Genomic DNA, 27,652 nt, shown 5'->3' with positions numbered 1-27,652 from the left:
GGTTGAAGAGGAGAGTCTGAGTCACTCAAGGTGGGCGAGGGGCCCTGTATGTCCAGGGCCTGAGTGGTCTACAGAGGACGGGGTCCATTTCGAGGGTCCCAGTGGAGCCTAAATTCTGTTTACCCAGTGAACATGGAATAATTTCCTATCTCGGTTACCTGGTGACACCTGCCTGCCAGAAATTTGTTTGTGTTCCAGACCAAGAAGCGTCCCGGGGGAGTGGCCGTCCTGAGGCTGCGCAGTGCGGGGGCCAACTGCCAGAAATGCACCCGGGCATCGAAGGCCACGATATACGTTGTCTGTTTATAATATCTGGGTCCTGTGCTAGAGCACATGCCACTGGAATGGGTTTCCCAAGAAACTTAGAAAAGTCACTGAACTACTGTGAGACACACAGTATTAGAAAAGTGACCTCAAATTCAACTTCCTTCCTCACTTACGGGTATTTGTCTGGGTAATCTTATCCTTGGTGTCTCATTTTCTGAAAAGCCTGTCTTGAGTTCCCAAGACTGACATATATATCCCCCCAAGTCTCTCAATAGAGAGGAAGTATTCAGTAAATATTTATTTACAAATGTTACTGGTGAGGTATCTGTTTACATTGGAAATCTATTAATAGGTATAATTAATTAATGCACATATGCAGGTTTAAAGGAATATAATGTCAGAAAATCAATACTTTTGGTTATGGGAATTATATTTGTACTGCAGCATCATACTTTGACACATTAGTGAGAAAAGCTCTGAATGAGTATTTTATTCAAAAGAACATCTTTGTCATAGGACAGGTTTAGGGCACTCTCATGTGAGGCTCATTAAAAGAGCCACAGGCACCTGAAATTCCATAACTAGAAAAGTATTCTTTGGCATCACCAAAGCAATGCACTGCACGTCAAATCTGACCCATATGTGTGGGACTTAATTTCCCAATGTCGAGATATAAAGAAACATTGGCCACCCTTAGATAATGTGAGCTTTTGGGTGACAATCTCAATTGCAGAGTCATGAAAAATCATAAGATCTCCGAACACCAACCCACGTCCCACTTGGCTGGGCCCAGCTGGGCTGGCCCATTAGACGCCAGGCTTTCCCAGGATCAACACCCTCCCGCCCTCTGTGCCCTCTGCCCTTCTCACACAGTTATACTGCTCTCATTTTATTTGCATTTGATTTTGAAAATCCTGTACATGGCTTAACTTCTAGGTAAAGTGTAAGTTTCCCAGTAAGGGATTACCCATTACTCCTTAAATAGTGAGAAGGAATCTATCAGTTTACTTCTCAGCTCATACTTTGATAAGGAGAAAGTGGGCTGGGTCTAAGGAATTGATGTCCTTATCTGCGGGGGAAGGGGATAGGGGGAAGGATGCCTTCCTACCAGAGCCCTGTGTCAGGAGCTGCAGCAGCGGGAGACTAAGGCTGGGTAGCGGTCAGCTGAGCTCTCAGACTTTTTAGACATGACTGCCTGAGAAGTGCCTGTCACCATTCGATGTATATCACTCCCAGAGACACATCCTTTGTGGAAAAGGTGCCCAATCAGACAGTACAGTCAAGTGTTCACAAGGTGACACACCCTGGCTTGGGGCCTCCAAACCCTGAAATTCCCCCATCCTATAATTCTAACATATTATCTATACAACTAAAAAATACGTTTCCTCATTTTGATATTGGAGATGTTGACACAGAAAAATAATAAAGGAACACTTTAAAAAAATTGTTTTGAGAGAAGAAAATTTCGCTTCATTATGAGGCCATACTTTTAGTAAAAGAGAATATATATATATATATATAAAATATAGAGACATATATGTATATATAGTACATATATATACACTTTTTATAGTTATAATGTTTTCTGGCAACACATTTGTTTTATTAAAATTCAATCTCTTGTTTTTCTATAAATATTAAGGCATAATTTATCTCCTATTAATAAAAACGAGGACCTTAAATCCAACACCTGATAACCAGTCAGAGTGGTGACAGGAGCTGGAAGTAATTCCAGTCGTCTTTGATTAGGACCCAGGCCGCGCACCCTCGCACTGACCATGCACAGTACCTTGGTCGCAGCGTCAAAGCAGATGAAGCCCATGCTGAAGTCGATGGTGAGCCCCATCAGGTGACTTTCCAACACACACGCATATGTCTTGCACTGGGCAGAACAAAAAACTGTTACTTTCATGTGACTGACCCAATGTCAGGGTTAATAGTCCACATATATCAGACTGTGTCACAACCCCTGTGATAAGTTCCTTATACAGCAGCTAACTTTATTTCAGCAATAACTGTATAAGGAACCTGGTGCTGTCAACATCCTAACATCAACAAAACACAGGCTGACCGGTTGTTGACCTGCCCCGGGATGCAGGGCTGAGTTTCCAATCTTGCCCTGGTGACCTTGTCTTTACCTTGTGTCACACTGGTGTCCTTCCCTATCTTGGCAATAAAACTGTATACACATTTTTAGGTGTAGGCAAGATTGTGTTAAGTTGTCATATTCTGTAGCTAAATATCACTGCATTTTTATTAAGCTAAAAGTGAATTATTAAAGATTAAGGTATTACTTAAATTCTTGGCATATCAATTTCATTGATATTATTAAAAAGAGAGCTCTCAGGCACACAAACAGATTTAATAATCAGAGCAAGAAATACAGGAAACGTCTTGACCTTAAGAGTCTCTATATGTTCATCAGTGTGGTACAAGTTATGTCCTAAGGACACTTACCCTTCCTATTATTTGTGTAAGCCTATTGATTCTTTGAAATCAATAATTAATGATTGTTCACACTGAGATCAGACTAAATTATAATTTTACTTATATAAATAGTTTGGGAAAGCTAGTAAAATATAGATGCTGAAATACAAGAATAACAGATGAGAAATACACACTTGGGACTTATATGAAACAATGCATTTTTATGTCCATAGGCCAGTTTTATTTGCATTTAATTGCAAATCAAGAAAAAAACATCTTTTTTAAAAGACTTTTTTGATGTGGACCATTTTTAAAGTCTTTATTGAATTTGTTACAACATTGCTTCTGTTTTATGTTCTGGTTTTTTGGCCGAGAGTCATGTGGGATATTAGCTCCCCAACAAGAGATCGAACCCACACCCCCTGCATTAGACGGTGAAGTCTTAACCACTGGACCACCAGGGTAATCCCAAGAAAAACATTTGTAATTCACAAAGGAGAAAGAGAGGGAGGGAGAGGGAGAAAGAGAGAAACCTATCTCAAGCAAATGTTCGATACCAATCCTTACGTCATATTTGTGTTTATAATACTGTGTATAAAAGTACATTAAGTGAATCTCATTCTGACTAACGATGGCTAAATGCATCACGTTGACTCCACCAAAAAGCTATATTCATGTGTTTAAGCCCAATCTGCATTGGAAAGTTATAACCAGGCCAGATTATTCATTTGGAGTTAAGTTTTTCAAAAAAGCAGATTAGAAAGCAAAGTTAATGGGCCTTGTAAGTTTATTTGTGGGTGTAATTTTATTTAATACATGAACACCTTACCTTCCATGCTTGTACCCACCCATTACCACTTTATTAAAACTACTATCAACTTAAGGAATATCCAAGGCCATCTCATTTTCTCCAATTTAGACACAATTGCTTGCTATTTTCAAGTAACATTATTTAAAAGATACATGTCAGGTGGAAACACCTTCAGTATGGAACATTACAATTTATCTCATTAAGAACAGAATTATGAATTAAATTACATTGTTTCAATAATCATTAAATCGAAACAGACACGATATAACTTGAGACCCACTGAAGTTTTATTCTATGATTTATAGTCTTAATAAACATATGTAAAGAGTATATTTGTATGTTTTAACATTGAAATGTTTGATTTATTGTTTAATTTCTATATTTATTTTATAATAAAATTGAATTATAGCTAGAAAAAAGCAAAAAAATTATCCTTTTTAGGGAATTTCAAGCTAGAAACACTTTGAAAGATTTTTGCACAATTATTATATATTATATATAATTATTATATATTATTTTGCACAATTTTATATATTATTACATAATATTTGAAGATACATCACACATAAAATGATTTTTTACATGCCCTTTTGGATGACAGCTAAATGTCTATAGCTAGATAAAGCACAATGAAAGAGTCTGAAATAATAGCACTAAAAGAAATCAATTTTTGAATGGGACACACTTCTTCACAGAAAGTCTTATTTTAAAAGGGTTGTATTAATTCATACTGAATTAGTGTAAAAAACAATTATATGTCCCTTACCAGTATTATTCACTTACTCTGGGAAAATTGTTTAGAAATTGGACAAATAAAGGTACTAAAAATACAGTAAATCAATTAGGCTTAACTCTGGTGCTTTGAATACTAGGTGAATGTAAGGTGTAATTCATGCAAATTGTCATATTTCTGTTTCAATGTTCATTACATTTTCTACTGTCACCCTGGGAAGTATGGCTAGGTTTTAAGCTGTTAATTGAAATGACAATGTAGGATGTTTAGAAATACCTGCTTTCAGTGAATTATCCTTTAAATAAATATATATTTATATCAATATTAAGTACATTAGAGATCAGAAAATATTTAAATAGATAAAGGAATAGATTAGAAGCTAGAAATTGTTAGGGTGCAGTCCTGTTAATGAAAACTAATTTTAAAATAAAAATAGATTAATTTATTAATTTTTATTGTATTAGTCGACTAGTTTATTAATTTCCTACTTTTATGCATGTTTCACAATAGGAATATGTCCTCTCTTTATTTCTTTACCAACTTTAGTGGAAGTGGAGATATAAGAAACATAGAAGTAAAACACAAACTTCTTCATGTAAATATATTCACATCTTTGAATTTTGAAAATAACAGAACCAGAGTGTTCAGTCATTGATTACTGATTTCTGATAGAGTAAACAAGGGGAAATTATAAAATCTATAAAACAACCCAAAGCTAAAAAGACATTAAATATTTTTCTTTTCACTTACCATATGCATCTCAAATTTGTATTGTGAATACGTAAGGTGCTAGTACAAAGAAATGCATTGCTCAGGACATCAGTTTAGAGAATGTGAGGTCCAGATTTAAAAAAAAAAAAGTAAAATAGAGTGAAACTACATAATTTTATCTCTCACTTCTAAACATCTGGAGACTTAAAATGAAATTTTAAATTGAAACCAGCAGGTAGAAATCACCATGTACTTGTTTCCAAGTGAAGTGTGATATTCTAGGGGAAGGATAATTAGGAAAACCCAAAACTATCAAAATAAATAACAAAAATGTCAACTCCTGTACAACTTTATACAATGCTTTAAAATGGTCTTAAGTGTTGATACTTGGAATAAAATAATATTTAAGGTATTTTTCATCTTTCTACTTTGATATTAACATATCTATTTACTGAATTGAGGTTCTTTACAGCTAAATTATTGAAACAACATTTCTCAGTTACTTTAACATTTTTAGGTAATGCAGATCAGCAGAATATGAGAAAATGTCAATTAAGCACTGAAAAAAGTGAAAGTAAGTCTTCTCCTGTTCCCTTCCCCTGATTGTTGTCATACTGGTGTGATCTGATGGGTTGAATATAGAAATTTGTAGTCAGAAGAAAGAAATTAATACATGTCACATATCAGTTCAACATAATTGAACAACTATGCATCCAAGTCCCCTGTTGCAGGCAAGAATCCCGGGATAATAATGCTGTACTATCATCATCATACATTTGTTTTCAAAATTGTGTCCGTGTGTCTATTTAGGTCCTGGCTCTATGACTCAAGTGCATCACAACTGTTCAGTTTTGCCCTTGGTCACTGTTAAGGGTCAGTTAGGGGTCAGCTGCAGAGCCTGTTCCCGTCCACGGTCCTGTGAATTGTATAGGCTACAGGTTTATGACATCTGGTCTAGATTTAACTTCACAGTTAAGAGATAACACGATAAAGCTTAACACACATCTGCCGATTACTCATGATGTACAAAATGCACTCTACTTCAGTCGGTAGAGGAATAAAATAATCCCTGGAAACCCACAACTCAGTGTGGGGATGACAAGCCCTCATCACTCCAACACAGCAGAGCATGGGGAGACCTAAGGAAGCAGATGAAAAGAGACTGAGCTCGGCAGGGGCGAGCTTGAACAGGACTCATGTGGACGGGGCAATGGAGGCGAAGGGCAGGGCTGATGGGGGATTAGCAACATTGTCCTGGATGATGTGACCTCTGAAAAAAGCTTCAAATTCCCTGGGTCGTTTTGAAGGGTAGAGATGAAGAGAAGGCTTTCTAGCAAGAAAGAGGCTTGTGAGTGAATGAAGTCGTTCAGGCTGGAAATTAGGTGGCTGTGATTGGAGGCCAGGAAATGGCTTTGGAAACGATTAATTAAAATAAGAGCATTTTCTACTTTAGATTTAAGGGAGAGCAGATTCTAATTAAAGTTAGAAATATGTTTTTGATGAGTGGTAGGAAATAGCCTAGAAAGATCAAATTGTAGGAAAATTAAAATGTTTCTCAGAGCCGTGTTGCTCTTCACTTAATAACAATGGCTAATTATTGAACATTCGAGAAGAAGGTCAGGACTCACAGAACTGCATTTTTATGCTCCTTTGAATTTATATTAGAATTCTAGGGGAGTGGTCATGCATCTTTGGGGGTCACAGGTCCGACAATTCCACAGACTCTCACCTGTATCCGTTCCACTTCCAGAAAGGTTGCTGTTTGGAAGGCTCTTTCCCACTGGGCGAGGTCAGAGTCTAATTCCACGGAGAAGTAGAGGTCCTCCCCAGACTCAGACTGCACGGTGAAGCAGTGTTTCCGCCGGTCCAGCAGGTCACTGTCCTGATGAAAATCTGGAGTTACACAGGCTGGCACACACCAGTTCTACTCTGACAGGGCCACACCTGGATCAGTGCTGACCAGTGGGTGGCGGGGATGCTGCAGTGACAAAGATTACACTCTATGACAGCACTAATTCTTCATTCAAACGGTCACAGCAGACAATTTCCAGGCCTCAAAGTCTATAACAGAAACACTTCTTCTTTGAATTGACACTGAGGCATGTCCATAAGATAGAAATTAGGATTTCTGGTTTCAACTCTTACTAGCAAGGTAACTACCAAAGCATTGAATGCTTGAGATTCAATTCCTTACTGTACAGATGGGTAACACACAATTTCTCTTTTTCCTTACAGAGCTGTGAAGATGATGAAATTAAACAATACTTATTAATTTATTTGCAAATTTAAAGAGCTTTATAAGCATGGTATCTTATATTGAGTTGATTTCTATAACCCTTAAACTATCATGGGAATATTCTTCTACATGAGATATGAAAAAACTGTATCTGACATGTTTCAGAAATTTTATTGCTTTTTAAAAAATACACATTTACCTTACTTATGTAACTGTATTTCATTAAGTCAAAAAGACTCTGACATGGCAATTTCTTGGTCTTACTAGATGTTTTCAACTAATGTGTTCACACATCTGTATGTGTAGCAACTTCAGAGATGTTAAAAGGTAAAGAATGCAGCGGGGGCTGTGGGATATACTGACCCAGCTGAGGCCCTGTCCTCTAAACCGCCCTCTGTCACAGCCTTGATAAGGATCCCCGTGTTCCAGTCTATCCACACAGCCTGGCTTACACTCCTTCACTGGCTTAATATGTGCTAGATTTAGCTTTTGACAGGAAACAGAAAGGAAGACCCTACTTAAAAAAAGAAGAGTTTCAGTAAAGCCAACCAGGCCATGTGGAAAAATGCTGTGTACCTTCAAAGGGAAAAGTGCTTTCTTATAGGGTAATGCTTTTAAAAAGTATATGGCATATAAACAAAATATAATTATTAAAAGAAACTTTTACCCTTGTATCTGATTTGCATTTTTGATTTCTTATTTAATATCCTTTAATCAGTTTTCATTATTGATTGGTATCAGCATTTTCCCAAAGACATTATTATTGAAACACATAGAAGCTTCACTATGATAAATTAGCATAACTAGCACCAGAAAAGCAAACAAACAAGAGACACATAAAACAATAACATTGATTTCTTACAATATTATTCAGGGTTGACTTTCAATATTGCCTATTGAGATGAATGGTTTTAGTTAATAGTTATAAGATTCATCTTTCAGATTTCAATCCTAATATTCTAGTTCTGAGGATAATTACATCATATTAAAAACAAAATCCTCAAATCCATGCTTTGAAATCCAAAGAGCATATAGCTTTTAGGAGAACAGGCTGTCCAGTGTGGGGGGTCGGAGAAATGTACTAGTTGTTCCTACAGATGTGGACATTATAGGGTCAGTAGGAATTGTGGCTGGTCATTTGGTCCTGCCTTTAAGAAATAATCCAAACAGTCCCACCTGTAAGTATTTCCAAAGAATGAAACTCTAATTCTCAGCCTTTAATACTTGGTATGTAAAGACTGTTTTTCAATCTCCTGATATTCATTTTCTGAAAACTGGATACCTCACACTGCAGTGTACACTAATTTATTCATAATCTCTCTTCAGATGAGATTGAAAACAAGTGGTCACTACTTTTTAAAAAGTAACCTTTTGTATCCTTGAGGACAATTATCAAGCCACCTTTCGGCTTTCTCTTTATGAAACCAAGTGAAGCAAATTATTTTACCTTTCCTCAGGGGTACCGTGCCTTAGCTATTTAATGATCTTAGTATCTCTCCACTGAAACCTATTAACTTTTTCCTAATCCCTCGAGTAGTAAAAGATACCAGCTAGCCAGGATGGACTCGTCCGGATCTGACTAGCATGAGACATAAAGGGGGTTCCTTGTGTCACCTAAAATCGCACCTCTCTTTATGTACCCCAGGATCCTGTTTGAGAGCCATGTCTGTGGAGATTTAAAGGGTGAAGATCATTGTGAGAAGTGGTATCTGGCCAGCAGCCTCTCATAAAATGTGTTCAATTAATCCTGCACACTTTGTCAGATGAAGGGGAGGTCTGGGGGCCAAACTGCCCAATTAGTAGTCATGATATAGATGGTATCATCTCTGGCCTGGCTCCTGGGTCATGTTCTAAAGAACTCAGGATAAAACTGAATGCTGTTTACATCCAGGACCATTAGACGCTGCCTTTTCTTCTCTCTCTCTTTTTTCTAGTGATACTTCTTTTTAAACAAATAATAATAACTTTCAACTGTGGAAACATTTTCGGGCAGCGTTCAAGATTGCATGTACCCCTGAAACCTCAGAAAGTATTTTATCTTGGCCCAGTCCAGTGCCCATGGTGGGTGCTCAGTTGATGTTCACCCAGGAAAGTTCTGCACACCTGCTGTGTGCCAAGCACTGCTGTGGTGTGCAGCCCAAGCACTGAGCATCTCTGTCTCACGGAGACTTGTTTAGAGCGGGGATGAGACAAATCAGAGCGCAAACAAGGAAATGCTTATTCCTAACAAGTCAGACGTCGGGAAAGCCTGTTAGCGCTTTGGGGGGCGTGAGCCCCAGGGGCTGTGCCATTTATACAGAATGATAAGAAAGGGCTCTTCAAGGAGGTGACATTTGAGGGCAGGCATGAAGGGAGAGAGTAAACTAGTATTGGGATATCTGGGAGGGCTGCCGTGAGCCAGCGCAGGACGGGGGAAGTGGGGCGGGCGGCGGGGGGCTGAGCAGAGGGTGGAGGGCCGGGAGCGTGTGGTGGTCCGGGCCACGGCCCCCTGCAGGTGCCTGAAAATTTTGGGTCTTGCTTTGCTTCGAACTGAACGCTAACGGGGACAAGTTTTAAGGCAGGAAGATGGGTGAGAAACGGTAAGACCAACGTGGGGAGGTGCGAGGGTGATGGCGTCGTGGAGACGGGTGGGATGCACCTGCTGAGGTGCCAGGTGTGAGAGACAGACTGGAGGTCGGTGCCTGAGTTCTTGAACGTGAATGGCGGGTGGGTCAGGCCGCCGGCGAGGGGTTGTCTGGAGCGGGGCCACGTCCCCTGGGAGATGTGGGTCAGACGCCCACATGGAGCATCCAGCTGGCAATAAAGACATGAGGTAGGATGCAAGGGAGAGCTCTGAATAGGTTCACAATTATTGGTGTATAAATGGCATCGAAAGCAATGCGACTGGCAATTGATTGGGAAGAAAGTGAGGTTCCATGAAGGACCGTTAGCTGTACTGGATCCTTCTGAGTCACTTTGGGTCCTCGCCCATTTTTCTACCTAGTAGTACAACCATCAAAACATATTTCAAGAATAAGTTTCCTTTCATGCATTCAAAAATAAGAGTATTGTCATTTTTATACATTTCTGTTGAATAGAAGATAGGTTATGTGGTATACATAATTATATATAACAATGAATAATTTAAAACTATATAAAATGCTGCATACATACACACATATATACACTAATGAAATATGTTTTAATATACATAACATTGTTGGAAAATAGACGTTATAAAAATAATTGAGCACGGTACAACTCAGAGCCATCACTTATAGCTGGAATGAAAATACCCATCTCTCCCTTTGTAGGTAATTCTTTTCCATGACTGACTTTTAAAAACCTATATGCTTTATAATGTTCATTGACTCACTTTATGTTCCTAAACAAATAAAATACAATCACAGGGCATTTATAACTCTGATTTTACATAAGTACAAAGCATACAGGTACTCTTCTGTCCAAAATAAGTTTAATTTCTGCAATCAAATGTGATGAAATCTTAGTTTATGCATTACAAGTGATCTATTACACAGCATGTATTGTATTAGCTCTCAAATTATTAGATCAATTAATAAATACATTCTGTGTCAATTTATCTTTTGTTTAGATGGCTAGCTATGACTTCTGTGTATTTGAAAACACTTCCCCAGAAAAACAGCAGTATAGGGGAGAAGATAAACCTAACAGAATGACATTTAAATATGTGTTGAATTTTATCATACTGTGTGTACATGTCCTGTCCTTAGGGTCCTTCGGACGGAAACCCAATGCAGATGGGAAGTGTCTCCACTGCAGGGTATCTGCTGTCAGGGGGACCGAGCCGGGCGGATCTGTGAGCATGCGCCTTTAGTCTCCCTGCTGTGTTGCAGCCTTTGCTTCCGTATGACCAGGGCCCGGGGTGCTGCCCGCGAGGACCAGAGGTCAAACGGGAGGCTGGTGAACAAAGGGAGACAAGCCCGAGAGGGGGGCTGGGGGGTGTGGGCGGAAGTGGTGGACGGAGCGACTGCCGTCCTCTGCCCGTGTCCCCCTCTGCCTGCTCTCCCTCACCTTCCAGTGCGCGTGGGCCTCGAACCTCGCCCAGCAGAGAGAGGGGCTGGGGTTGGAGCCTCGTAAGGACAACACCTCACAGTCCGGTGAGAAAACTGAGTCTCTTTGCAGCGCTTGGAACACAATCACGTAATTTTACACTGTGTGTTCACCAACCTTCGTTCACCAGCCTTTTGTCCCCAAGTCAAGAAGCCCAAGTCCATTAAGAGCTGGTTATACCAGGATCCCTGACATGATGTGCAAATTCTACGTGAGCACATCAGGAGAAGACTGTTGGCTTCATAGTGCTTGAATCGGTAGATTAAGCAAGTCTTTTTTTTTAATTAATTTAATTTATTTATTTATTTTTGGCTGCATTGGGTCTTCGTTCCTGTGCGTGGGGTTTCTCTAGTTGCAGCGACCGGGGGCTACTCGTCGCTGTGGTGTGCGGGCTTCTCATTGCAGTGGCTTCTCATTGTGGAGCACGGGCTCTAAGCGCATGGGCTTCAGTAGTTGTGGCTCGCGGGTTCAGTAGTTGTGGCTCGCAGGCTCAGTAGTTGTGGCTCGCGGGCTCTAGAGAGCAGGCTCAGCAGTTGTGGTGCATGGGCTTAGTTGCTCCATGGCATGTGGGATCTTCCCGGACCAGGGCTCAAAATCGTGTCCCCTCCATTGGCAGGCAGATTCTTAACCACTGCGCCACCAGGGAAGCCCCAGATTAAGCAAGTCTTTAAGATGAAATTGCGTGTTACACAAGCACCCCTTCTGCAGAAGCGGCATGCACACCTGCCCCCTCCTCCCTCTGGTGCACAGCTAAGCAGGTGGATGGGTGAGTTGTAGGAATTTCAATGATGGAGACGATTATATGCTCAAAGAAAGTCCCTTAATGGGGGGCAGTGGAGAAAGAGCAGCACCAGGGGGTCAACCAGCCAGGCTTGTATTCCCACCCCTGCTGCTGGCTGTGCAACAAGAGGCCCCGGGAATGACTCCACAGAGGCTCCCACCGCCGGGACGGAGGCGTCTGTGCATGGCTTCCACTTGGGACGTGGTACCAAAAAGATCTGCCATTGAATGATAAGCTTGTCTCTGGTCTCTGGGGCCTGAGTTCTCTTTCTGTGATGTGTGTGGTTGTCACAGAGCTATTACTGCACCAGGGAAAGGTGACCTTGAAGAGTCACAGTGATCTCATCCCAGAGACATGAGTCCAGTCACTTCATTTCCAGCACTTGCTCAAAAGAGTGTCCTCTGATTCCAGGGACGGAAGGGACACATCATTTAATACTTATTTGGACTAAGGTAAAACACATCTAGCCCTTTCCATTTGCCAGAAGGTCGTATCATTCACGAAATGGGATAAAAGTAGAGGAACCACCTTAGAGGACATGACCGATGCCACTTTAGGGTGACACACATTTCAAGAGCAATTCAGAGACAGAAATCCCTAACATTTATCCAGCGCTTATGAAGTACCCTTTCTTAGCTTACTTCTTCAAACCAACAACCCAGAAGGTAGCTATAATTAAAATTCCTGACATAATGGTGAGAATTCTGAAATAAAGATAGCTAAGTAATTTATCAGTGATTTATTGCTGGGAATTATTGGGACCAGAAGTCAAGCCCAAGCAACCTGCTGCTGATTCTTACTGTACACACACGCCTGCTCTTTCTCTCAACCAACTAACCTGGTAATCATGTTAGTATGGTGTTCAGAAACTGAACAGAAACATGCAATACGTGATGGATGGCTGAAGTACAAACACACTGTAGGGAAACAAAGAAGAAAGTAGTAACCATAAATCTATGGCTAAGAATTGTCTTAGTTCCTATTAAGTACATTTGCTCTTCCAAACAAACAATGATACAGGAAGAGAATGACTACAGTAACTCTAAAGCAAAACTGAACTTTATTCCATGTTTTGATAAAACAAAAATATATCAAAAGGCTAGCTATTACTTCCAAAACATCATAACCAATATTTCCAAATCACAAAACCACACACACACACACACACACACACACACACCCCGCTGTAACTATAGCTACATATATCCTCAGAAAAGAAAACATCTCACAGGAGTGCATTATTTTACTCTCAATGATATTTTCTTGGCCACAGCAAATTGAAACTCGATGAAGAATTTTCTCAATAAATAGTTTTTTTTTTTAATTAGGAACACAGTTGATTTTGACAAGATCCAACTGATTGATAGATGTAATCCCAAATGTAAAATTTAACTGTTCTAATTTTGTTATTTAGAAAAATATGTTAATTGAAAATATTTTGGATATTTCAGAGCCAGAGAGACTCTTTTCCTTACAGATGAGATGTAACAGTTTTAAAGCTGCCAAACTGAAAGCGGAAAAAACAAGTAATGAAATCTAATCACAAAAGTTAAATTTAATAAATCAGGTTCATGTATGTATTAAACAATGAGAAAACCTAACGCGCTCCAAAGTCCATCTCTAACAGTGTGTCTTGACATACTCAGTGTAACCATGACAGGCTGGCAGGACGGAGCAGCAAGGATCCAGAAAGTGGGATCCTTGTGTGCAACTTCTACACAGCACTCGAGTAGTTGTCACTTAGACTTCCTCTAATCTTCACTTTTGGGATGGTGAGCAATAGGTCTGATCTATTCAACTCTTTAAAATCTGCAAAGGATAAGTAACACCAGGTGGACAGTGCTCAGTGTGAGTTGCTGAGCTTCTATAAGAAACACTATCAACCACAGAAGTTGATGGCATTCTAAAGAAGCAACTAGCAAAATAACAAGAACAATAGTTTTCTTGATAAAGTAATGTGTAACAGCAAAAGTATAGTTATTATTAATAAAAACGAAGTGATGTGATTGAAAACTGGTACTGTAAACTCTCTGTGCCACTGCATCATTAAAAAAAAAAAAGGGACTTTGCTGGTGGCACAGTCATTAAGCATCTGCCTGCCAATACCGGGGACATGGGCTTGAGCCCTAGTCCGGGAAGATCCCACATGCCGTGGAGCAACTAAGCCCATGCGCCACAACTACTGAAGACTGTGAGCCTAGAGCCCATGCTCTGCAACAAGAAAGGCCACCGCAATGAGAAGCCCACGCGCCACAACAAAGACCCAATGCAGCCAAAAAGTAAAATAAAATAAATAAATAAATACATAAGGTATTCTAGACCAGTTTGAAGGAGATTTCAACACTTTTCTTCAAGGGTCTGACATCTGGTTTCCTTCAGTTTTTTTAAAAATTTACTTATTTTTTTTATACAGCAGGCTCTTTTTAGTCATCCACATTATACACATCAGTGTACACATGTCAATCCCAATCTCCCAATTCATCCCACCACCACCCCCCAACCACTTTTCCCCCTTGGTGTCCATACATTTGTTTTCTATATCTGTGTCTCTATTTCTGCCCTTCAAACCAGTTCACCTGTACCATTTTTCTAGGTTCCACATATATGTGTTAATATATGATATTTGTTTTTCTCTTTCTGACTTACTTCACTCTGTATCACAGTCTCTAGGTCCATCCATGTCTCTACAAATGACCCAATTTTGTTCCTTTTTATGGCTGAGTAATATTCCATTGATATGTGTACCACATCTTCAGTATTAAAACTGTATTTTCACATTTAAAAACAGTAATATAAGCTTTTGGAAGGTCAAACAGTTTTAAGATTTCATACAATAGGAAATTTGCAAGGCAGAAACTTTCTGTAAACAGAAATCCAAAAGTATTAAGTCTAAAAAGATTATGGAAAAACTTAAAATAGACCTGAAGGAAGGAATTTAAACTGAGTAGAGGATTACAAGTAATCCTCTTTTTAAGGGATGAATCCTTGAGATTGGCACCAAATTGATTTGGGCAACAAAACTAATTTTCTAGCTTTCTTCTACACAAAGGCTATGTTCTACTAACTGCCCTCACAAAATTTTACTAACCAGAAAATTCATATAGAGATAAGTTGTCACTTATTTTAAATGCTTCAAAAATATTCAATTTATTCATATTTTATGTGTTATATAAATTTTTATTTAGAATATACTAGGAAGGTTTTCCTAACATAGTTATACTGTCATATTTTATTAAAATTACTGGAGTATATTAAAATATTAGGATTTTAAAAAGCATTGCTACCCAGTGCTTATTTTCAGAACGATAGTCAGGCTGTGCTTCTAACTCAGAATGAAGGGGAAGGGAATTCTGCAACATGAAGTTGTAATAATTCATAAATATCTTGCTCTAAGACCCACTTACATGGGGAAGGAACGCTCCCTAGACAATTAGATATCGAGAAAGACAGAGAGAGGATTTTGGTTTATTTGGAAAGCAAGATTAAATATCTTTTGTGCATTAAGTCCTTCATGGGAAGAAGTGACTGAATCCTTTTATTACCACATCCTTTTCCTAAGAGATATTTGTTTGCTTGAAATAAGGACCTTAAATTGCTTTGGAAGCTTCATGAAAACACTGTAAGGCTGTACTTTTTATAACTAAAAGGACAAACAAACATTTGAGGAATCATCAGATCAGTCACAGAAATCATGTACAATTATTTAAAACATTTGCCAAATCAGTGTTTTGTTCACACCTGACATAGAAAATGTAATGCAAATGGTATAACTTAAGGAAAAAATAATAATGTAAGAATGATACGGATGTGTGTGTTAGTATATAAGGACAAAGGGAAACAGTGAGAACTTCCAGAATGAAAAGAAATGATGCCTTTGAGCCTTCAAGAGTGTGAATAGGTCAATAAAACAAATTTTTAAAAGTGAGATATAAGTAATTAGCACTCTGGGACTTGAAAGATGTTTTGGAAAAACAGAAATAAGTACTTTATGTAACAGTTGTGCATTTATGGAGCTCTAACAGAAGAGTGGGTACGTGCTAGCATATTAATAAATCCAAGAAAATGTTATTAAGATAACAAAAATAAAAGATAAAATCACATTTTTATCAATGATGATCATTGTATTTCATTAAGAAAGGAAGCAGGCTGTGCATAGGGGGCTGGGTGTTCTGGACAAAGTCACTCTTGCTTTGATCTGCCTCTGGGGTTCTAACAGACCGAGCTCAGTCAGGGGAACCTAGGTCCTCACTGAGAGCAGCAAGACTCCTTGAGTTTGCAGTCAGTGAAGACTCTAAAAAAATCAGGGAAATTTAGTTCTATTATTGGAGGAAACAAATTAAAACATATTTTAAGAAGCTTGGATTTTAGGAAGTGATTACACATTTTAAAGCAATACATTAAAAAACCAAGAACTGGAATCATTTAAAAATGAGGTATAAAATGTAAAACAATCAATAAACCTTCTAAGAAAAACTGTTATTTAAAAAATGTAAAGGGCTACAAATATGTTCGGAAAATGCAGAGACACATCATTTTTACTAAGATGGTCTCCCTTTCAGAACCTGAAAGACAAGCGTTTCTGCAAATATCAGCACACGCGTCAACCACTTTGAATGATGTCGGTCTCCACTCCCTGCTCCCATGTGTCTCCTTGTGTGATGGTTGGCAGGACAATTACTATTGTAATTGCTTCCACATCATTCAGGTAGGGCCTGTCCTTCTCTCACCAGGAAGAATCTGACCACTGGACTTGAACTCCTAAGTCCAGCTGTAGGATGAGATCCAGGTCACAGGGACACGGGGGTGTCCTCCGGGGGCAGGTGACACTGGCCCAGTTACTCGTGGTTTTTCCTCATTCTAAATGTTCACTTTTGTGACTAATTTTATATTCCTACTTCTGCAATCTTTTTATTAGTGAGACCCTCAAATTGAGTAAGCGACAGGTGCCATGACATCTGGACACTCCTGGGGATTGACACCCATACCCGAGGGCTTTTATGGTGAAGTGTGTCCGGTGTGGCCTGAGTGTGGCCTCAGTTCATTGTCTAGGCCACTGGCTTTGCCGTTTTCTAGAAAATATCTGCTGACCGGCCCTCCTTCTTCCTAGTTCTGCAAAAAACAACAGAATTCTAGTTTTTGTTTTTTTCCATTTTTCTCTAATCTCCATACTGTTTGGGTTCCCCTCCGATTGTCCAGTCCTAAGTCTGAGACATGTCACATCTGCGATTTCTACTGGACATGTCAGTAGTCAGATGTGCACACTGTTGAACGCTCAGAGCTCAGGGCCGAGGTCAGGGAGCACGTGTGCATGGTGGGGGGCGTCAGCGTGGAAACGTCGGGGTGCCCACGGCGCAGAAGGGATGAGATCTACTGCCGGGGAGCGGTCGGCCTTAGGTAAGAGCAGGGACGGGCCGTCAGGACAGGGCTGCCGGGGGCCGCAGTAGCCCCGCTGGCTGAGGACTTCGTAAGGAGGCGGTAGGGTCACCCCCGGCGAGCGCGAAGCGTGTGTTGACGTTGCGGGAAAGGAAGGAGCTTTAACCTCCGTCCTGCTGGATTAGGCCAGAGGACAGACCAAGGAAACACTACAGCGCTAGTGTGAGGCAGAATTAAAGGCTTTTTTGAAGTCCGGACTGCGAAACACGGTGTCTTTCTCCAGCTCCGTTCGGCTGCACTGCTTGGTTAGGCTCAGAGCTCGGGCCGTCGCTCTGCAGAGTCAGAGGGGCCAGAGCAGTGGGCGGGGACGGCCTCTGTGACACGTGGCTCACTTGAGGGTGACGGCGACCGGAACGTCTCCTTGGTGACGTCTTCCGCCGCCCAACCCTCCCGCCCCCCGGCCCCGCCCCCGCCCTTCCTGGCACCGGTCCTCTCCGGCCCGGATATCCGCCGCAGCCCTGGGACCGCCTCCTCCGCGGATCCCAGCTCATCTCACGGTGGAGACCGGAAGGCAGGCTGTGCTACGGCTCGCGCTCGCCCTCCTGCTGGGCCTCTCCTTCGTCCTTCACATAAGGTTCATAGTCCTGTTTCTCGTCTTCGCACCCGAGCACCGGCACAGACCTCCTACCCAAGCAGATCACCGCGGTGCTGAGCATTTTTAGCTGTGGCGAAGGACACACACTCCTCGCACACCTGGACGCGCTCACACATGCCCTCCTGAGCCCGGGATGCGCCCTCCTCGCCAGCTCACCGAACTCCTAACCCTGTAACCGCAACGCGTCCTCCTCAGCCGAGTCCTTTAATGATCGTCTACATTTCAGTCTGTTTAAGGCCTCCGTCCAAATGACCTTCTAAATCCCCTCATCAGCTGGGCTTTCTGTGAGCTCCGGCCCCTGTACAGTTGTGCTGAATCCCTGGTACCCAGTGGGGCGATCGGCACATGAATGATACTAAACGAATATTTGATAAATGAATTCATAAATAAAAACATTCACAAACCAATGAAAGAACTGCTAATCTTTACAACAACCTGTGCTTTCTTCGTCCCACTGAACAGATGAAGAGGTTGACAAGTCCACAGAGCCTGACACATCGGCAAAGGGCAACATATGGAAGTGAGAGTCGCCATTTTCTGCTACGTCCCTTATTCTGAACCCTTGCTCTCCCCCTTGGTGCCGGGCTGGCTTTCTCATTGGCGTTTCTTTCCTATTTATCAACGCTTATACCGAGAGAGAAAGAAGCCAGAGTACAACGTTGATGGGCACAGATTTTTGAGACAGGCTGCAAGATTCACATCTTTAGGTCTGAACTTTACCAGCTGTGTGACCTTGAGTTATTTATTTAAAGATTCTTTGCCTCTGTTTCCATATCTGTAAAACGGGAATAATAGGAACTGCCTCACAGTGGTGTAGCAAAGATTAAATATATTATTATATAAGCACTTAGAACAATACCTGGCACTGCACATGAACTATATATTCTGGGTAACTATTACTGCTTCAGTTTTGTTGTTATGGTTGTAGCTTTGGGTCAGAAGAGAGTGGGTTTTCCTGATAGTGGTCCGAGGCCAGATGTTCACATAATGTGCGTTATGTGAGGGACCCCTTTCTGGAGAGAGAAGCCTGCCCCTCGCCCAGCTGCACAGGACTGTTACGTGGTGGGACGGGTGACTGGATTACAGAAGGTGCCCCTTCGACTCGCTCCCCGGACCCAACCATCGGAGTCTGGGCTCCTTGGGAAGCCAGCCCTCCTCCAGGCACTGAGCTGCATGCAGGAAAAGAATCCATTTCGCACTGAGCCTTACATCCATGCCTCTGTTCTTGTGCTACGTGAAGTTTCCCTTTGTGAAAGACAACCCTCAACCGATAATGCTGTATGTCAAGTGTAAATCCAGGAAACATGGAACGTGCCCGCTGCCCTCACGAAGAGAGCTTTCCTATGTACAAACAAGTGACAGTAGACGTGTATTAATCAGTGTCTGAAAATATTATCTCCAGGCCTCATAATCTAGGTAAAAATTTTCCCAAAGCAACTAATAGGCTTATAGCAAATTTTATGTGGGAAGACCAATGAGACGGGCTGTTTGATTTTACTCTGGGCAGAGTGCTAATACATGGGCACTTTCGGATAGTCACGATAGCAGTATAAATTATTATGGCTCTTCTGGGGACAATTTAGATACATAAACCTAGCCTCTTGACCATATCAGGATATTTCCACCCAGGATGTCCAAAATTCAGAATTTAGATTAAAGGAAGTTAACAAAAGTTTGTGGGCAAAGATCAATTCTTTGCTGGGTTTTTTTTTTTTTTTTTTTTTTTGGCCTCTTTAACCAAACGTGTGTCACCCTAAGAAAAATGTAAGCTCAATGAAAGCAGGGCTTTTTCTGTGTTTGTCTCCAGCTGTTCAGTGCTTAGCCGATAACCTGGAAAGTAGCAACACTCAACAATTATCTGTTAAATAAATCAAAGAATGGCGGTTGTGATATGTGTGATAGAACAAATGTGGGGGTATCTAAATGGCAAAACTCAGGTACTGGCCAGAAAATATGGCTGAATGATCAGATAGATAAAATAAAACAATAAGTCGTATTTCTTGAAGAATATTAACTGACATAAAAATCTCAAGTCATATTATATGAAAAAGCAGATTCAAACCAAATTCTAACTTTGCACAAATAATTTTAAAAAAGAAATAAAATAATGAGTGTTTTTATGGAGCCGGGCATAATTCTTAGTCTCTCCTTTAAACTTGTCCTTATAGACTGCATTATTTTTAAAAGTTCAAAATAAAGAGCAGGTAGCTACTTGGAAATAATTTAAGACTAAACAACAATATAGAAATGCAGGCTGGATTACTATTATGAAAAAGTTATATTAATGTATGGATAGGGTGTGGACAAATAAACTGTTAGGGTAGTTAATTTCTGGGTTTCTTTATCTTTTCTTTCTCTCCCTCCCTCCCTCCCTCCCTTCCTTCCTTTTTTCCTGTATCTCTTTCATTCTTTCTTTTTAATTTCACTAGTTCTTTTTTTGGTAAAAAAATAAAATTCCATTAGAAAGCTATCTCATTAGTTATTTTGGTAGTTACTTTGGAGCTGGGTACGATCTCCTTTTCTTCAGATGCTGGCACATTTTTTAGGAGTTGCCAGAACTGCTTTGCTGACAATAAACTCAAGGGTATCAGAGTTTTTCCACCACCATGAGTCCCACAATAGAACCAGAACCATCCACAGCAAGGAGCAAGCAATGACCTCTGTTTTTATTTAGCTCTTGTGCTCTTGTGAATGTCAGCTTTAATCTAGGATTCTTCTGGATGAAGAAAAAATTATGAACACTTTGGAGGTAATCATATTTTCTTTGTCTCTCTGCCTTCAGACACTTGTGATTCTATTCATTATGTTGTAAATGTTCCAGCATTTTCTACTCTGCTGATTCTTTAACTGGAAGAGAAGTAACTGACGTAAAACACAAGGAACTTAGTTCTCCTTGGTTACACAAACAAGGTCAACCTTAACTAGGAATTAATATCAATCTGTAGTACTTCCAACCCTACAGACCCCAGATTGGAAAGGAACAAGATTATTATTTAGGTTTTATAAATCATTCCCATTTTGATTCTTAAAAATGGCCACAAAAACTGTTGGGAATTTTACAGAATTCTCAATGACTTTCCATTGCAACAATCCTGTGTACAGCACAGAAATTTAATTGATTTATGACAATTATATATTCGTTTCCACATCCAGAGAGACAACCTAGCCATGGGATTTAAACATATTTTAAACATACCTTTCTTTGCATATACCTTTATTTTTTTTTTGTATTTTTTAATTCCAAGTCTTATCCAAATCTTTCTCTTCTGTATTTTACACAGCAAATAGGACTATGGTAATAATTGAGGTTTAAACTCAGACTATTTCCAGTTGACCTTCTACTTCATCCTCAAAGGACCTCTGACCAGCTTCCTCCTGTTTCCACTGCCCCCCCAGATGGAGGAACCTCGGAATCTGCTTCAGAATTATCGAAGCCAAGCCATTTCTCTTCACTCTACCTTTTCTCATACGTGTTTTTATTTTCTTTGTCTTTACCTTGTATTTTCCTTCATATCCATGCATCACTTGTTTTCATGAACTACCTATTAGCCCAGAACCCCTCCTGGCCGAGGAAAAGCCATTACAATCATCACTGCTTGCTGGTCCTACCTTGAGAACCTTGCACATAATCTCATAAACTGAAAACGTTTTCTCTGCTCGGGTCCAGTCCCACGTGGTCACCTTGAAAAGATGAGAAACTAATACATCATTTGTTTTAGAAAGATGGCCCCTGCTTTTCTCTTTATTATATGCTATGGTGGACACATGAAGCTTCACACGTGCACTAGGCCATCTCTAAGTTGTGAGGTTCTCCTCCTAGACGTCCTTGACCTTCAACAATGTTTCTGTTTCCTTTCTCCTAAGTTTCACACCATTTCCCTCCCTCTTTCAGCAGATGTTTTATATTATAAGTAACAATTTACCTTTGCTCAGTGTCTTGATGTGTTTTAAGTAGTGTGTGCATTCTCTCTACATAAATACAAAGTGTTATTTTTTTGGGGTGGGATTCATTTTTTTTATATGGGGAATATAGCCAATGTTTTGGGTAACTGTAAATGGAAAATACTAAGTGTTCATATTTCACACATATAATAGTTTTTTCTCCATTTACCACCTGTTACACGCAAAGAATACTAGATACCATATCCATGCTGACTTTGATTTTTAAGAAAGATATAGTTTACATGAGGAAGTCACACAATGTTCTGAACATCGTGAAACACCAAACACTACAGTGAAGCTGTTTCACTTGTGTCTGAAACATGTATTAGTCTGTCCAGTCATAAGAAATTATTCAGAGTAGGAATAATGTAAAAGGTATAAATATTTATGTTTTTTTCCCCTGTCTTCTGGGTGATTTGAACTTTGTGTAGACATAGATATTCGAAATTACAGCAAGCCTAACCTGATCACGCCAAGACCCTATGTAGTATTAGACCTGTAAGTGAGTGGTCTGGCATTTAATATTTATAGGCAATAAATATTCATTGAGAATCTACTGTTGTGTAAAGTACATGTTTCCAAAAGCAAGACCTTAGGTGCAGTAGATCGCCATACATATTTAATACAAAGCCTGATGACAAGATATGGGATGTAACAGATTATCACAAACTCCATTGATTTGACTTAGACAGACCTGTGCCATGTAGATAAACATATTCAGCCTGTCATAAATGTCGAAACAGAAATGGCTTCTAGGTTTTTCAAGGATTATAAAGCCAATGTTTAATGCGAGAACATATATCTTTAGCAGGAAATTCTCAGAAGCATTTGGACTGTTTTCTATTTTTTTCTGTATCTTATTTTTGAAATATATTGGTAATATATCATTTGTTATTGTTAAGCTGATGTCACTCTGTTGTGATAATATGGGAAAAATAAGGAATGTTGAACAGAAACACTTACCGGAGGTGCAGGAAACTTATAAAGACACGAGCCCCTCAGGGCTAGGAACGTTGGCGAGTACGCGTGGTCCTGAAGGGGATCTTGTTCCCGTGTTTCACACCAGCCCATGTAGACAATCTGCAAGGAAACAGAACATGATTACCTGTCAAAAAAGCCTCATTTCAGGTGGCTTATGTGGTTTTTTTTTGTATCTTTTGTGGTATTTTAATTTTCTCATAAAATTATCAGTTTAATTGATGCAAAAAGTATATTAACCAGATTTACCTTCAATAAATGAGTGTGAACCACTCATAAGATTTTATAATATGTTTCCATCAATGTTTATCAACAAACAAACATGTTACCTTCACGGAACCAACAATTACATTGATAACTGATTTCTCAAGAGAAAGAATGAAAACCAGAATATCATGGAACATAAACTTCAATGTATAAAATGAGAACAACAACCAGCCTAGAATTTCATATGCAGCAAAATTATTATTTTTTTCATGATTTAATAGGGCTAACCCAAATTTAGGATATTGTTATGTATCTATATTTATACTGATGGATTAAGTCTGAAAGTCACAACAACTGGGCACTGCTTTCTTTCAACTGACAAATATATTCAGAGAAGAGAAATATTTTGACTTATAGTATATCACTAGTCTAACTTTGTGTTTGCTTTCCATGGGGAAAAAAAAAACCTCAACAAAACACCTTCCTATTTACATGTAAGTCGTCCTCAACCTGAGAAATATTACAGGGAGGTTAATGCAGTTAAATGTTGTGTTACCATTAGCTCAGAATCACATATAAAATTATTCGGAAGCAGATTGTACATATCTATTGTGCTGTTTGTTGCCTCAACAACAATTAGGTTGAGATTTTTTGGCTTTAGAAAGTGTGAATGTCTTATTTTATGGTGACAATTAATATAGTACATTCGGCCCTGAGTAAGGGTTCCGCACGCACTGACGGATTCAACCAACTGCGGATTGTAAACACAGTACACAATCCGCAGTTGTTTGAATTTGCAAATTAGAACCCGCGGATATGGGAGAGGGGTTTGTGGCACTTGAGCATCTGCAGGTTTTGGTTTTGTAAACAGTCCTCTGCAGGTACCAAGGGACAGCTGTATAATCTGGATAATAAACATAGCAGTTAGACAGGAAGAAGCAAAAATGTTAAATAAACATGTTGCACTGGTCCCTGTTTGCAACATAAAGACAACTTTGTGGGTATTAATGACTATTAACACTAGACCCAGTAGACATGGTCTACTCTATCTTGCTATCATATTGTAGAGAAACAGTTGCTTTTTTTCTTTTTCCTTCTTTTTCCTCCTAAAAGCAGATTTAATCCTCAAAGAAACACAGTACTGAGCAGATTATTCAAAACATTTGCTAAGATCTTTTATGACAAATATATGGGACACACTAGGTAATGAAATGGAAAAAAAACCATAGAAATGCTATTTTTAAACTTTGGAAACATTTTACCTGCTTTAAAATGTGATTCAAAGTTTTTCCTGGCTTTCATTTCTTTTTAAATTTAGTTATTCCATTACTATCTAGGTTTGCACATTGGTCCTTAATTTGTTCCCTTTAGCTATTTTTAACTTTATTTGAAGGAGTTCATTCACAAATCTTTGAATGAAATTAAGAAAACAATCTCATTCACAATAACAACAAGGGGATAAAACACTTAGGAATAAACTTAACCAAAGAGGTGAAAGACTTGTACACTGAGAATTATAAAACATTAACGAAAGGAATTAAAGATACAGATAAATAGAAAGACATCTGTGTTCATGAACTGGAAGAATTAGTATTTTAAGATATCCATAATATCCAAAGTGACCTGCCAAAGCAATGCAATCCCTATCAAAATCCATACGGCTTTCTTTACAGAAGTAGGAAGATCATCCTAAAATCCACAGGGTACCACAAAAGACCCTGAATAGCCACATCAATACTGAGTAAGAAGAACAACCTAGAGGCATTTCATGTGCTGATTTTAAAATGTGTTACAAAATAGCAATAATCAAAGGAGTAAGACACTGGCCTAAAAGCAGATGTAGACCAATGGAGCAGAGTAGAAAATATAGAAATAAAACCATGCATACGTATATGGTCCACAGATCTTTGACAAAGGTGCCAAGAACACCCAATGGGGGATGGATAGTCTCTTCAGTAAATGGTGTTGGGAAAACTTAATATCCACCTGAAGAAGAATGAAATTGGACCTTTATCTTACACAGTATAAAAAATCAGTTCAAAATGAATTAGATTCTTAAATGCAAGACCTGAAACCATCACAGTTTTAAACCATTATGCATTTCTGACAGCTGGTGAGGCTTTGATCCTTCACTTCTAATATAAACTCAACCCACTGTGTATATATGTGCCCTGAGGCACATGGCAAGGATGTCCCTTGTAACATTATTCTTGGTCCCAGCCATGTACAAATGGCTTAAAATAAACCATGTACCCTACGATACATTCTGTAGATGAATATGGTAACAAACTGTGATATCATAAAGGAACAGCATACAGCAAGGAAAATGACTACACTATAGTTACGTGGAACAACAGAAGTGAACCTCACAGAACGCCGTGTTGAATAAAAGAAGGAGATATATAATCATATATATATATATATATATACACACACATATATATAAAACCTATATCAAATATATATATATATATGATTTGATTAAGATAAACTATAGTCGTGTTTTGGAATGCATTCTTGGTTGGAATAAAAAGTACTTCAGCAAAGAAGACAAACGGTCAGGATAGTAGTTACTCTAGAAGCCTGCAAGCCAGTTGTGCATGGGGAAGAATACAGAGGGGGAAACAGAATCTAAGCTGGAACAACCCACTTTTCTTGACCCAGATTGTGGTTACACAGGGGTTTGGCTTTTGAATAATCAAGCTGTACATCTATGTTTTATGAACTTTCTATACATGTATTATATTTTATAAAATCCCATTTTTAAAATAGCACACACTGTGTATTATTAATAATGGTTTTATAACAAACTTATCTTAAAAATAATAGAGTTGTGAGTTTTATAGCAAGAAAGTCTTCCAACAAACAACAGGGTTAAATTGCCCTGTCAGTCTGGGGCCATTGCAATGATATAAAATTTTAGTTATGAATTGTATCAACTTAATCATTATATTATTTCTCAATTAAGTCAGTCTTTAATTTTAATTCAATTTGATAAAACTTACAGTTTCTCTGTGTTTATGACTTCTCTGCATTGGCAAGAGGAAAAAAGAGATTAAAGTGGTGTACATAATCATGAGAAGGAAATATTTGAGCTTCCTAAGACTGTGAAATTTGAGCTTGCTGTCTCTTCCCACCTCTATAATTTGCTGGAAGCTGAAATATTAAGAATGATATACTGATATTTTTCAAGAATTATCTTTAAATATAATTTTATTAGTTTGAACTGAATGTAACTTGGAGGAATGAGCTGAGGATGTAACTAATAAAAATGGGATTATCGGATCTGTAAGGGATATTTCTTCATGTTTGTTCTCCAGGCCAAAGATCGACCTAATCATTTTCTGTGCCAAGGAAAAGGGTTGTTCTCAGTTCTGCAGAAAGACCAAAAGACACTTCCTGTTTCTCATCATTACCTTGACTCCTGTGAAATGATTATATGGTTGAGGAGACATAATGCATTTTCAGAAAATTCATCCTACACTTGTCACAGCAAATAATAACTCTAAAGAAAACCTGTATCACTTAATCTTATTTTAAAAAAAGAAACAAATGAGCAATATAAGCATAAGGATATTTCAAATAGAATATTTTAGAAACAAGTAGAATTAAAAGAAAATAGTTTCCTATACCTATGAAATGACAAGCGAACTGCCAACCATGTATCACACCCTTTTCAGATAAATATTTCGAAGACTTACCTATTTTTTCAGCTTTATTGAGGTATAAATTGACAAATAAAAATGTAAAATAAGGACCAGGGCAAGGCAAATGAGGGACTCTACTTAAATACACCAAAAACACTCAGTAACCAAGATAAGTAATATTTTAAAAATTCAAACTGCAAAGTGTCACCAGCAAAGCCCATTAACAAATTCCCAGGAAATAAAAATAGAATCTGGGTAATAAAATAATGGTGTTATAATTTAGAGACCCATCGACGGGCCAACTTTCTCCATCTCACAGACGGTATTGGGGCCAGGGTGTACTACATAGGAAGATTAAATGTTTTCGGGTTGCTGATGATACCCAGAAAACTTCCAATTCTGCAGAATGCACCCTAATGGCCTACCCCCAAACAAAAGGGGCACTGGAAGGGAGAATCCCTCACAGTCCCCACAGGGGGATGGAAATGGCAGATCCTGGCCACTACCTCCAAGGCATATGGTTTGAACAGATGTTGAATTATGGGGCCCAGGGGCTCCTAAGTGGGCGCTCTGATTGACCCTCAAGGAGCCCTGGCTGACGTTGGACATAGGGAGAAAGACTGCAGAGTTCTTAGTCAACACTGATGCCACTTACTCAGTAATGAACACGAGATCAGGCACACCCAGTCACAAGAGCTGTAATATAATGGGGGTATCAGGGAAGGCCCAAGAATGAGCATTCACAGAGTCATTAGAATACAAACTGAACAAACATACCCTTACCCATTCCTTCCTATATGTTCCCCAAAGCCA

At 39.2% G+C, this 27,652-nt stretch overlaps 1 protein-coding gene across 2 annotated transcripts in view; it reads right to left on the bottom strand.

The window, feature by feature from the left end:
• SNTG1 (syntrophin gamma 1) overlaps positions 1-27,652 on the bottom strand; it is a 180,590-nt gene that overhangs the window by 27,372 nt on the left and 125,566 nt on the right. For both annotated transcript variants that reach the window (XM_060116217.1, XM_060116218.1), the window contains exons 12-15: positions 22,971-23,087; positions 21,675-21,746; positions 6,679-6,831; positions 2,057-2,149 (exon numbers count right to left, since the gene is read on the bottom strand). In XM_060116217.1, coding sequence (XP_059972200.1) covers positions 2,057-2,149; positions 6,679-6,831; positions 21,675-21,746; positions 22,971-23,087 — 435 coding nt within the window. The remainder of the gene's footprint in view (positions 1-2,056; positions 2,150-6,678; positions 6,832-21,674; positions 21,747-22,970; positions 23,088-27,652) is intronic.

This window comes from Mesoplodon densirostris, chromosome 13 (genome assembly GCF_025265405.1).
Source record: "Mesoplodon densirostris isolate mMesDen1 chromosome 13, mMesDen1 primary haplotype, whole genome shotgun sequence".
Taxonomy (NCBI): domain Eukaryota; kingdom Metazoa; phylum Chordata; class Mammalia; order Artiodactyla; family Ziphiidae; genus Mesoplodon; species Mesoplodon densirostris.
Note: the sequence above shows the minus strand (reverse complement) of the source record. Positions and strands in the feature narration are given on the sequence as shown.